The following is an 11,530-nucleotide window of genomic DNA, read 5'->3' as shown; positions in this document are numbered from 1 at the left end:
GAAAGAAATCGTACATTATTTTAATTCAAAATACTATTGAATCTACACAGGCAGTGTACTGAACTAGCAGGATATATCATCAGTAACAATGGCTGCCAGGCTATGTACTGAACTAGCAGGATGCACCAAATTTAATAAAGATGTGCACTGTTTTTGCTGGAACACATTGCACTCCAGCCATGGGGTAATATAGGGGGTAGTAAGGTGCCCAATGTTCCTAGCAAGTTGCATTGAATTTTTTCTAGCTCACAGAGGATTTAATCATCAATGGCTGCCAGAGTGGTGCTAGCAATGATGTGTTTGCTAGAGACAGCCAACGCGGGGGGGGGGGGGGGGCTTTTCCTACCACTTTAATAATTCTGTGTGTGGTGCGCAAAAAGGAACAAACAAGGCTAAAGGTCATGTCACCCACCCTGGTGCCACAGCCCCATATAAAAGGACCAGTGCACTATTTTTTTTATCATCAATGGAAAACTTAGCAGTGGCCAGAGGACTGGAAGATCGGTCTACATCCCAATCCCAAAGAAGGGCAGTGCCAAAGAATGCTCCAATTACTGTACTAATTGCACTAATTTCACTCGCTAGCAAGGTTATGCTCTAAATCCTCCAAGGTATGGTTCAGCAGTATGTGGACCGAGAACTCCCAGAAGTACAAGCTGAATTTTGAAGGGGCAGAAGAACTAGAGACCAAATTGCTAACATGTGCTGGATTATGGAGAAAGCCAGAGAGTTCCAGAAAAACATCTACTTCTGCTTCATTGGCTATTCAAAAGCCTTTCACTGTGTGGACTACAGCAAACTACAGCAAGTTCTTAAAGAAATGGGAGTGCCTGACCACCTTATCTACTTCCTGAGAAATCTATATGTGGGACAGGAAGCAACAGTTAGAACTGGATATGGAACAAGTGATTGGTTCAAAATTGAGAAAGGAGTACCACAAGGATGTATATTGTTCCCTTGCTCATTTAACTTGTATGCAGAATACATCATGCGAAAGGCTGGACTGGAGGAATCCCAAACTGGAATTAAGGTTGCCGGAAGAAATATCAACCACCTCTGATGTGCAGATGATACCACTCTGATAGCAGAAAGTGAGGAGGAATTAAAGAACCTCTTAATGAGGGTGAAAGAGGAGAGCGCAAAAAATGGTCTGACGCTCAACATCAAAATAAAAAATAAGATTATGGCCACTGGTCCCATCACCTCCTTGCAAATAGAAGGGGAAGATATGGAGGCAGTGACAGATTTTACCTTCTCGGGCTCCATGATCACGGCAGATGGTGGCAGCAGCCACAAAATCAAAAGATACCTGCTTCTTGGGAGGAAAGCGACGACTTGTCAGAAAGATAAATAAAGCAAATTGTGAGTTTTCACTAGAAGCTAAAATTACCAAACAAAGGGTACTGTACAATAAAGAAACCCACAGTCTTTTGTTTGGTGCTGCAGTCAAAATAGGACCAGGAGCAGAAAGACTGGGATTCAGATTTATGGAATAAACTATGATACTCTTGTCTGCTTTGGGGAAGAGAAATAGAGAAACATGATTGCTACACACTTCAGACTTCTCAGCAGAAACTACAGAGCTAAATGCAGTGGAGATTAAATTTTAGAAGGTTCCTCTTTCATGGTTTTATGAAAGAGTAAAGTCTCTCTCGCTCTCTCTCTCTCTCTCTCTCTCATGCACACACACAAAATTCTGAGTTTACTGACTGTGCTCCCCTTACAACTGCTGTTCTAGGGATATGGACTTGTTGGTCCTCCAGATGTTAGCCAAAGTGAGGCCTGGTGGGAGCTGCAGTCCAACAACTGGTGGACCACACTTTCCACATCCCTGCCCAATTCCATGTGAAGAACGAAGCACAAGGCACCTGCCATCTTCACAGGCCAGCACAGCACTCAATTATTCCTTACATGTCAGGAGTATAATAGCCAATTTAACTGACAAGGGAAACGCATCTCTCTTGAACAATACAGCAGGAGCAGGCAACCTTGTTAGACACATTTAAACATACAGAGTGACAACAGGGAAGGCATCAAACATATTTTAATATAACATTCCACTTGGACACAATCACGGATACAGAGCAAAAAGAAGCAGTTGGCTGCTAAGTGCTCTGGAAATAAATGAGACTTATTAAAAGGAACTCATTCTATAAAACAGCAAATGTTTACTAGATCACTATAGTGTTTCCCAGTTATAAAACCTGAGGTGGTGGTCATTCATAAGCGATTGCATGCACTTTACAATTACCTTTCAGTTCAAAAGTTCTTGCTCACTCTTGCAAAACAAGGTGAACCTCGGTATTGAATACAAAGGCATATGAACGGATCATATGTTTTTAAGGGCACTCTGTTCTTGAGGGTTTTTTTTAATTGAAACATTCCATCTGGAAAACATATTCTGTTGAAATGTGCAGCTGAACTGGAATCCTTTAGGAGTGGAGACATATAGCAATGTTTGATTCCTGTAAATAATCATGATGACAAAAACAAACCAAAAAGCCAGATCGATTTTTATGAATAGGTATGGAGAAGATTTGGAAGGAGTACTCTACTACTTCAAGAGTGGAAGGTTTCAAGTATGTAATCAAGAGATTAAAGAAAATTAATGTAAACCTTTCCCACCTCCCTCAATCCATTTTTCTTAGTGAGGCAGTTTTCCAGCATCTCTTTAGTAGAAAGAAAACTATCAGTGGTCAAAACAAATTGTTGAAGTGTATTCTCACCAGACGAAAGGTTTTTCCGTTTTTCCTTTTGGATGCTCTCTAGAAGAACTCCTCTGATGTCTTTGGGCTTTCCTGGAACTCCAAAGATTATGAACAAACCAAGGCAGTCATGTCCCACCAGGGTAGAAAATTCTTCCAGCTTTTCAAACCGGCTCTTGTTCCGGAAAAGCTCATCTGCTAACATTGCCTCCCTGTTACTGCCCATGGCTTCAAAAGGCTGGCCTCCACTGGGGAGATCACCCATCTGTAGAGACTGCACAGCAATCTGAAGTCGAATCTGCTTGTCAGCTCCAGAGAGAGTCCAGATCCAGTCGACTCCAAAAAGCAAGGACTGCTGCTTGGTCATCTTGCTGGTTGTGATACGCTCTTCTACACCTTTCTCAACACAGAAGCTAATGAAGTTGACCAGAAAAATCTCATTTAAAGTATCAGTGGCTGGATAGAATTTACTTTGTGGATCCTCAAATCCAAGATACTCTTTCAGCTTCTGTGATGCATGAACCACTCCTTGGCTGAAAACATCACAGATAACCAGGATGTCAGCCTTACTCTCTTGGTTCGTTTCCTGCGATACTTTTTGGCCCATCTTCTCTTCATGCAAAATGCCCCCCAAAGTAATGCCTTTTGATTCAGGTTAAACGTCCAGGTCAGGAAGCTGTCCCAATAAGCAGGATTTATGGACGAAAAATATTCTCACCAAAAGCAACACCATGCTGTGCAAATTGGTCAGTTTCTCGATTGTTGGAACTGCACTCTGGGTGTGTCCTCTTCCAGCTCAGAAACTAGTCAAACTGGCTTCCTTGTTTTAAAATATCAAGATTTCCTTTGTGTGTTCTTGGCACTCCCCACTCTCTTTAGTGTTAACACTGGCAGTGCCTACCTTATCACGCAGGTGTAGACACTGTAACAGGAAAGGAAAGACTTTGTAACAGGAAAGGGAAGGGATATGAATTTCAGTGCAGCAGGGATCTGGGGATGTTGAGAGAAAACATTAGCCAATTCTCATGGGGATTATTCCTCATACAGGTACATGCTTTATCAAGAAAATACTCTGTAAGCGTAAAGACCAAGGAATACAATAGAATGCAAATGACATTCAATAATATATGCCAAGGACAGGGGTGGGTTGAACAGCAATGCCTTCCGGTGACAGGAAGAGAATAACCTGTCTAGAAAATATGATCTGGCATGTTTAAACCAGCAGATGCCATTCTAACAAGAATAAATCACTTTTGTCCCAATTCATAACAATTTTAACTATGACTATGCCACCCTCATAAGAATTAGAAACTGCATAATGCCTAGTATTTAATAAATCCAACTTGGCTTCTAACTATCCAGGGCTGTAGTGTGTGCTGTTACTTATATGATTGTTGACAACAACTGCAAATAGGATATGTGTCACCATACTGTCATTGTTTAATACCATATCAATTTGCTAACATGTTTTTAAGTTTTAACAATACTTTTAATTCTACAAACCCAAGGCTACATGATGTATGATTGGCAGCTGGCATGTATGTTTCCTTCATTTTTTCCTAACATGTCCTGTTGCGTTACATAAAGTTTTCAGTCTCCCCATCAGAATGTGGCATTGGGGCATGGCCCAGGCTTATCTCATGCCTCAGCTGACCACTACAAGTCAGCCAAGAAGCACAACAGGCCCAGTTTTAATTCCAATCATGGCATCCTAGACAGACGGGTTAAATCGTGTCACTGTTCACAACTGAGATTAAGTCAACGTTGGACATGGGAGAGAGAGTAAATTGGGCAACTGCCGGACTGGAGAACCTCATGCAAAACGCTTGGCCTGCAGGCATAAACTTATATCATAACGCACAAGGTAAGCTCTCTCAGCCATCCGACTCTCCCACCAATGTAAAGAAAAAACTCACAACACAATTACTGAGTCAAAACTATGAGTCATAACTAGCATATAGAGCAGTTCAGTACGGTGTGTGCTAACACTAGCCAGTTATAACCAGCAATTCAAAGCAAATGGACCATCCAACAGGAACTTATCACCATTTTTATGCGAAGGTAAATTAGTTCTCAGAGAAAACTCTAAACATATTTCAAAACATTTTTACCTTTTTTATTCATACTTCTTCTTGGGCAACAGCATACCATATATCAAGGAGGTGTCTGCTCTATACATAGCTTCATTTAATAGTGTATTTCTGTTGCTTATAGTGTGCACTTCTTTTTTATGCAATGAAAAGTAAATTCCATGATCTTTTCACAGGCACAAAAACCAGCAAAAAAAGCTTTCTTATTCAGTCTCTGTTCTACAGCAGTATCTACAGCAGATTGGATAACAATGAAATTAATAGAGAAGGCTTATTTATACAGAAAGTGCAGCATCATTGGTTCTGAAAGGAGGGAAATAATTTTGAAGGTTTTAGAGAATAAAAGGTCTAAACTCTAAAGGGCTGGGTTTTATAAGAGAAACAGTCTGCCAAAAACATTATTTCTGTGCTTTTCTGCAAATATGATATAAAACATTAGGAACACTTCATTTCTCACAATAGGTATTTATTTAAACATGGCAATACACATACATTTATGCGGACTCCTTTGTACTCATGAAATCCAATAAAATATCATACTTCATGTCTGCACACTTATGTTAATCACTTGGCTTTAATTATAAGTGTTTTATATTACTCTTCCCTTTTCCATAGAAACAAGAAAATAAGAACTATTCTTCCAACCAATAAAATCCTGTATAAGTAAAGTTAAACCAAACTCAATTTACATTTTTTGAAATATGAGAAATCTGATGTTGTCCATACATACAACATTTTAATGTGGAAACGCCTTCCATTTTTTTAAAAAAATTAACAATTATTTGATGCTTTTATGTGAACAGTATTTGCCAGAACTGTAAAGCCAGGTTATAGGAAGAAGCTGAAATACACTGGTCCAAATCCTCTTCCTTAGTTAAACTGGCATAATACAATCGGTATAATGTTTGGAGGTGAATTACTTCAAGTTGAGAAATCACCACAGACGTTATTTTCATACTGAGTCGCACAACTCAGCATACAACTGGTTATGTCTACTGTGACTTCTTTACTTGACCAATTTGCCTCCAAATGATACGTTATTTGTGTAGTTATGCAAGAGGATTTGGGCTGCTGTTACTTAATGGTTAAAATCCAACCTTAGTTCTACCTACAAAAGACCAAATGAAATGAATGAAACCTGTCTGAATTAAGTTTCTATTCCTACTGACTTCCATGTGTCTGCTGAAAACAGAACTAACTTTGTACAGTTTTCCTTTTTCTTTTTTAATGTATTGACCTCATGAGGCTACTAGTAAGTTCTTTTTATAGGCACAGGATGTGAATCACTTAATTCATAAATAAATTTATTCACAGTTAATGACAGAATAGTAATTCTACAGTGAGTGCCATCTGCATTTAGTCAAATTAGCTCAGACAATAAACAAAATGAAGTAAACATGAACAAGTTTGTAATGTCCATGTTATTAACAACTGACAGTCCATACTGAACATGTTCTTTAGGTGTTTCCATCAGCAGAATGTGGAAAAGGAACAGGTGACCAATCTCCTTTCCCTCTTCAGTCATGTGTGCCCTCAAAATCTGCTCCTGAGTATTGGAAAACCAGAAGAACATTGACAGGCAGAGAGACAGTCCTATCATGCAGGCCAACATCCACCAGCACAGTGCTGCAGGTATAATGGCAAAGGTCTTCTTTAATACTTGACAGGAAACATAATACAATTCATTTCATTGCAAATCTGAAAACTGTAAATGTATGCAAAGCAGGACATTGAAAGGCTAACTTATGAAGTCAGTCCAAGAGCCAATCTATGCATGCAAACAAATCACTAGCTAGAGAATTCCATTTCAGATTACCAATGGAAGATATCTATGTCCCTTCCCCAACAAAAGGCAAGCAGAAAATTAGCATGTCAGAAACAATGCCTTAATGAATCAATGCCTTAAAAAAATGAAACTTTCACGGACAGATATTTTTATGTAGATGAAATATGTATTTTTCCCTAACTGCAGTTTGAAATTGATATCCCCAAGAATGTGCCACAAGGTTGAGCTGAATGAGTATATAGGCCTCAAATGACCATTTACCACTAGCAGTACCTGAGTACATGCAAGAAGACCTGTTTAGCACTCTTGCTGAGATTATGGTTACCAATTGTAATGCAAAATGAATGAAGCACAGAAACTGGCATCTTCAGTATGAACAACTACTTTCTACAGTATATTTCTAAAACTTATCTTACTATGCATGATGCAAATTAGTTTTCAGTATTTCAGGGCAATAGTGAAGAGGAAAAAGAGAAAGCAAAACATTCAGCTGAAAACATGAACAACTTTTCATTGACTAATTAGAATTTTATAAGCTCAATAGTTCAAAAAAGTCAGTAATGCACTTTTATAAAAATGAAGCATAAATATCAGTCAGTATGTTAACAGTCAATTATACTTAGAAGACAAGACTCCGCATCTGAATGTAATACTGCAAGATAATACAGCTGGGGTAATGATTCTTTCCATATCAATTCAAAGAAACCTCTGTTCCAGGATGCAAGAGGGAAAATGTACACAGAAGCCACAGAAAGTTTATCAGTTGCCAAATGTTTTTCAACATCAAATTTGCAATGACCTTTTAAAAAAGTTATTAAAATCCTATCTTAACCCTGGAAAAGGATAGCTCACAGATAATTCTGCAACAGAAAACCACAATTTTCATCAAGTTCGTCTTAACATAAGAATGCAGGCAACACTTTTGGGTGGTGGTGGTGGGTATAAGCCACTTATAAAGTCAGTCTGATTTTTCCAGTAACCAGCTGGTTTTCAAACTGGAATCCTCTTTTTTAAAAAAGTTATCACCTTACATCACAATATAAAACTTTTGATTTGCATGTACTCAATACATTTTTCTTTTTATTAATAAAAACTGTATATAAAAAAAACAAGACCAACAGGATTTCGATTTTGGGGATTGCATGACCGGTATTTAAATCTGATCAGTTCATTTAAACTGGAAATGAGAAATTTCAGATTTGTTTGTTTTCTGCTCAGATATTTACAGTAAACTGCAGGTCTGCAGCTGAACCGAACATTTTTCTTCTTCTTAATATACCTGAACTAAAAACAAATGAGAGAAATAACCCAGATATATGGCACAACTATGTGCAGGAGCATTATGGCAGTATAGTCATATTAAATATGATGTTTTGAAATATGTCACTAGTTTCTATAGTACAGGAAAAGAAATACATGTTTCTCCCCACTTAGCGTGTGTCCTGACTTGTTTGTGCCACCCTCCCCTATGTTATGGCAACATTAGAATAGGCACCTCTTGTCCTCATTATTCCTCTGAAAATGATAACTTCCAACAAACAGAAGCAAAAGCAACCCTAAATTACATAATGCACTGTCTCCATCACCATCCAGAAATGACACTCTTGAGCAGGACGAAAATACAGAGGGCTCCTGCGCTGATGCTGTCACACATTTGAATCTTCATCTGTTATACTTGTGCTAGGAGAACATGCTGCAAAGTCCCTGAACATGTCATCTTCTTTTAGCATATGCTGAAAGCAGAAGAAAGGGAAAAATTGGAATCCTTGCCGAAACCCAGGGGCCAAAAAACAGAGGCATATCAGTGTCCTGCCTGTACTTCCAGTCCCCCTTCTGACTGCATGTAGCTCAAAGGCAAGGGAGGGTTACTGCCCAGTTGAAGAGATATACTGGGCCAGATTGATCAGTGGCCTTGGTCAACTGAAGCATGAAGAGAGGCCACAACCGTAGTGGCAGAGTAGACGTTTTGCATGCAGAATGATCCAGGTTCGGTCCCCACCTAGCCCCGCTTAAAGATCTTGGATCAGAAGGATGGGAAAGTTCTGCACCTGAGGTGACGGTTAGAGCAGACAACAACGGACCAAGCGTTCCAGCATGAAGCAGCTTCATGATCTGTGCTGGAAAGCTTATGCAGTCGCACAAAACAACAGTTTCCAGGACAATACTGAGGAAAGATATACTTCTTAAATTGGTGCAGATGTAGGCCAGTATCCTATCAGGCTTTCACTCAGTGGTAATGTCCACCAATGTTAGCATCATGTGGTCATGCTAAAGAATGCTTGCGCAAGCATTACCACTGCACAGGCGGTGACTTCCATGAAGAAAACCTGTCCCCTTCCACCCCACCTTCCAAAAGGTAATACTTCCACCAGTGATGCAATCCCACATTACACTGGCAGAATCAGCAGCAGCTCATTAAGATATGGGTCACATAAATCTTGCTTATGTCTAGATTACATAGAGCCATGCATAGAGGGGGGAGGAGATGTGGTGAGTAACGGGGTGAACTCACCTGCCTTGGTGAAAAGCCAAGCCAATGAGGTGCACTAAAGCAAAATGCAAGGGGAAGCAGGGCAATTCCACCACTGGCTCCCTTCCTTTGGTGGTTTCTTCTCTCCTCCTTGTCCTTCCTGCCACCCCCACCCCATTCCTTTGTGCCAAGTCTTTTTAGATTGCAACATGGCCTTTATTTAAATTTGATGCAAATCAATTACTTGGCTGAGTAGTAGGATTTAAAAAGATCCAAATAAATAAAACAGTAAATAAATGAGTAAGTATAGATAATGACCTGTCAAAGCATGAGTTCAAAGAACTAGCTGAAATTCAGCAGTAATGTCAGCCAGGCCACAATCTTTGAGGATACTTCAAACAAAGGCAATTTAAAAAGAAATGGCAGTTTGTCGATTGGCTGTCGGTTTGGCTAATGTGTGAAATTTTTTCATTTTATATCTTATTGAATTGGTATCAAGAATAAAATAAGGTAAAGGATACAGTAGGACCTCCATATCCACGGGATCATTATCTGCAGTTTTACTTATTAAAAACTGGACATCTGCAAAGAGATTGTGCCTGGCTCACAAAACTGATTCTCAGTGCTTGGGTTGTCAGCTGAGCATGACTGCTTTAGGAGACGAGACAAATATTTAAGATGGTGTGCATGAAATGATTTTTTTAAAAGGGCTTACTGTCAAGTTGTTGATGCCTTCAGAAAATGCACCTATTTGCCTCACGGTACCTTCTGAATCTTCCATCTACAAGACAGAAACAATCACTGTTCACATGCAATATTCACCTAATTGCATCCATTCTTCATACAGCTGTATTAAACAGAAACACCACACCAGAAGCATTTCTTGGCTACAGCAGAACCTCTGAAATGTCAATTGCTTTCTTATAGCCTCAGGCAGTACCTGAGTACAAAGACAAGGGTTCCTGAAGGGGCAAGAGAGTTCAAGAACCCTTTTCAACAAGTCAGGTTAGGGAATCAGTTTTTCAAGCCAGATTCACAAACTCTGCCCCTACTCGAGAAACCAGAGATGAATAGAATGTCTGGCTGTGCCCCTTGTGGTTTGTTGGCCATCCCAAAAATCAAATAAGCAGCAAATTCAAGACACAGAGCAGTAGCCACATAAGGAACCAGAGACCAGGCAGCGGAAGCAACTGCCTGCAGCCAATCCATAGAGCTAGCCAACTAATTCTGGAGCTTCACCTAAAGAACACTGCACAGAACATCAGATGTGAGCACTGAATAGATAAGAGAAACCACCAGCACACCAGTGTCTTTTCTCTGCCAAAAAGGAGAGAGAGGCTGCAGACCAGACATTTTTTGTGGATAATGCTGGAGCACTCTCTTGTACCCGCTCTTTTGAAATTGTTGTGAGGACTGAAAAATGGGAAGATCCTATGTGCATCAGTTTAAATGAGAGTGGGAAGCCACTGGCTCCTCATGTCTATTGGAATCCAACTCCTATTAACCTTGGACAGCATTACCCAACATCAGGGGGGGAAAATGAGAGATTAACTCCAGCACCATGGTAAAGACTACAGATTTCCTGTCATAAAGGAAAGGTCAGTAATAAATATAAAGAAGATTTTTGATATTCAGATTTCTTCTGTCAATTATAACAAAGAGAGAGAGAATGTATATGAATAGCTCCTGTGCAGGCTCATTATGAGCCAGATTTTATAACAGTGATATACAACTGCTGAGAAATACATTGGCCAGGAAAAAAATTGAGAAATGCATTGAAATATCAAGAGATACAGATAACTTGCACACAAACATATGCATTTTTTGCAATTTAGCCCAAGATACACTTGAAGTACAACTATTATTACCTCCTCCAGTCTGTCCAGATCATCATCATCATACACTCTGATATCTAAGCCTTGCTTAAACCCTTTCTTTGACCCAATTCCTGATGCCTGTCCCAAGTCCATTGGGCACACATACTCTTCTCCATCGTCTTGCTTCTTCTTTCTTAAATTTCCGAAATTACTAAAAGCAAGTTTCTTTGGCTAAAAGAGACAAATCGCATAAAATGCTAAGTGGACTGGCAATGTTATGTTCCTTATGGCATTCATGAAATTACGTAGGTTTTCTAACAAAAATAAGTAATACCATTACCACAATAGGCAGGTTGATATGCAGATAAAATCCCTCAAAATCAAATATTCTGATATCATGGTTTTCTCAATACTTGTACAATATGTGAGGTACACTGGTTACCCTTTTATCAATCTTGTATACTGGTTACCCTTTTATTAATCACCCTTCTTCTGCAAAAGCAAGGAAACAATGTAGAACACGAAGAGGGAACATTCTGTCCTTCAGATGTTTATGAAGTACTGCCCCCATAATGCCTTACATCACACAAGAGTTGACGCTAACGGGAAATGGAGCTCAATAACATTGAGGGGAGAGCAAGTAGTTCCTCTAATCCCCTGAA

The 11,530-nt window shown here is 39.5% G+C and overlaps 2 protein-coding genes across 17 annotated transcripts in view; both read right to left on the bottom strand.

Annotated features, from left to right (window-relative positions):
* Positions 1-486: 486 nt before the first annotated feature.
* Positions 487-5,104, bottom strand: REP15 (RAB15 effector protein). Its single transcript, XM_073000742.2, has 2 exons — positions 4,817-5,104; positions 487-3,627 (listed from the first exon to the last, which is right to left on the bottom strand). Exon 2 carries the CDS (start codon positions 3,310-3,312, stop codon positions 2,596-2,598), a length of 717 nt encoding a protein of 238 aa, XP_072856843.2. The 5' UTR covers positions 3,313-3,627; positions 4,817-5,104; the 3' UTR covers positions 487-2,595.
* A 140-nt stretch (positions 5,105-5,244) lies between these two features.
* The window catches only part of PPFIBP1 (PPFIB scaffold protein 1), a 139,009-nt gene continuing 132,723 nt past the window's right edge, over positions 5,245-11,530 (bottom strand). For all 16 annotated transcript variants that reach the window (XM_073000734.2, XM_020810043.3, XM_073000738.2 and 13 more), the window contains 3 exons: positions 10,920-11,099; positions 9,767-9,832; positions 5,245-8,314 (listed from right to left, as the gene is read on the bottom strand). In XM_073000734.2, coding sequence (XP_072856835.2) covers positions 8,228-8,314; positions 9,767-9,832; positions 10,920-11,099 — 333 coding nt within the window. In that variant the 3' untranslated portion in view covers positions 5,245-8,227. The remainder of the gene's footprint in view (positions 8,315-9,766; positions 9,833-10,919; positions 11,100-11,530) is intronic.

This window comes from Pogona vitticeps, chromosome 5, assembly GCF_051106095.1.
Source record: "Pogona vitticeps strain Pit_001003342236 chromosome 5, PviZW2.1, whole genome shotgun sequence".
In the NCBI taxonomy this organism is placed as follows: domain Eukaryota; kingdom Metazoa; phylum Chordata; class Lepidosauria; order Squamata; family Agamidae; genus Pogona; species Pogona vitticeps.
The sequence above is the reverse complement of the archived record's forward strand: the minus strand, read 5'-3'. Positions and strand labels throughout refer to the sequence as shown.

Bases quoted from the DNA above. Each gene is read 5' to 3' on its own strand.
- REP15 (XM_073000742.2), bottom strand. From the start codon at position 3,312: ATGGGCCAAAAAGTATCGCAGGAAACGAACCAAGAGAGTAAGGCTGAC.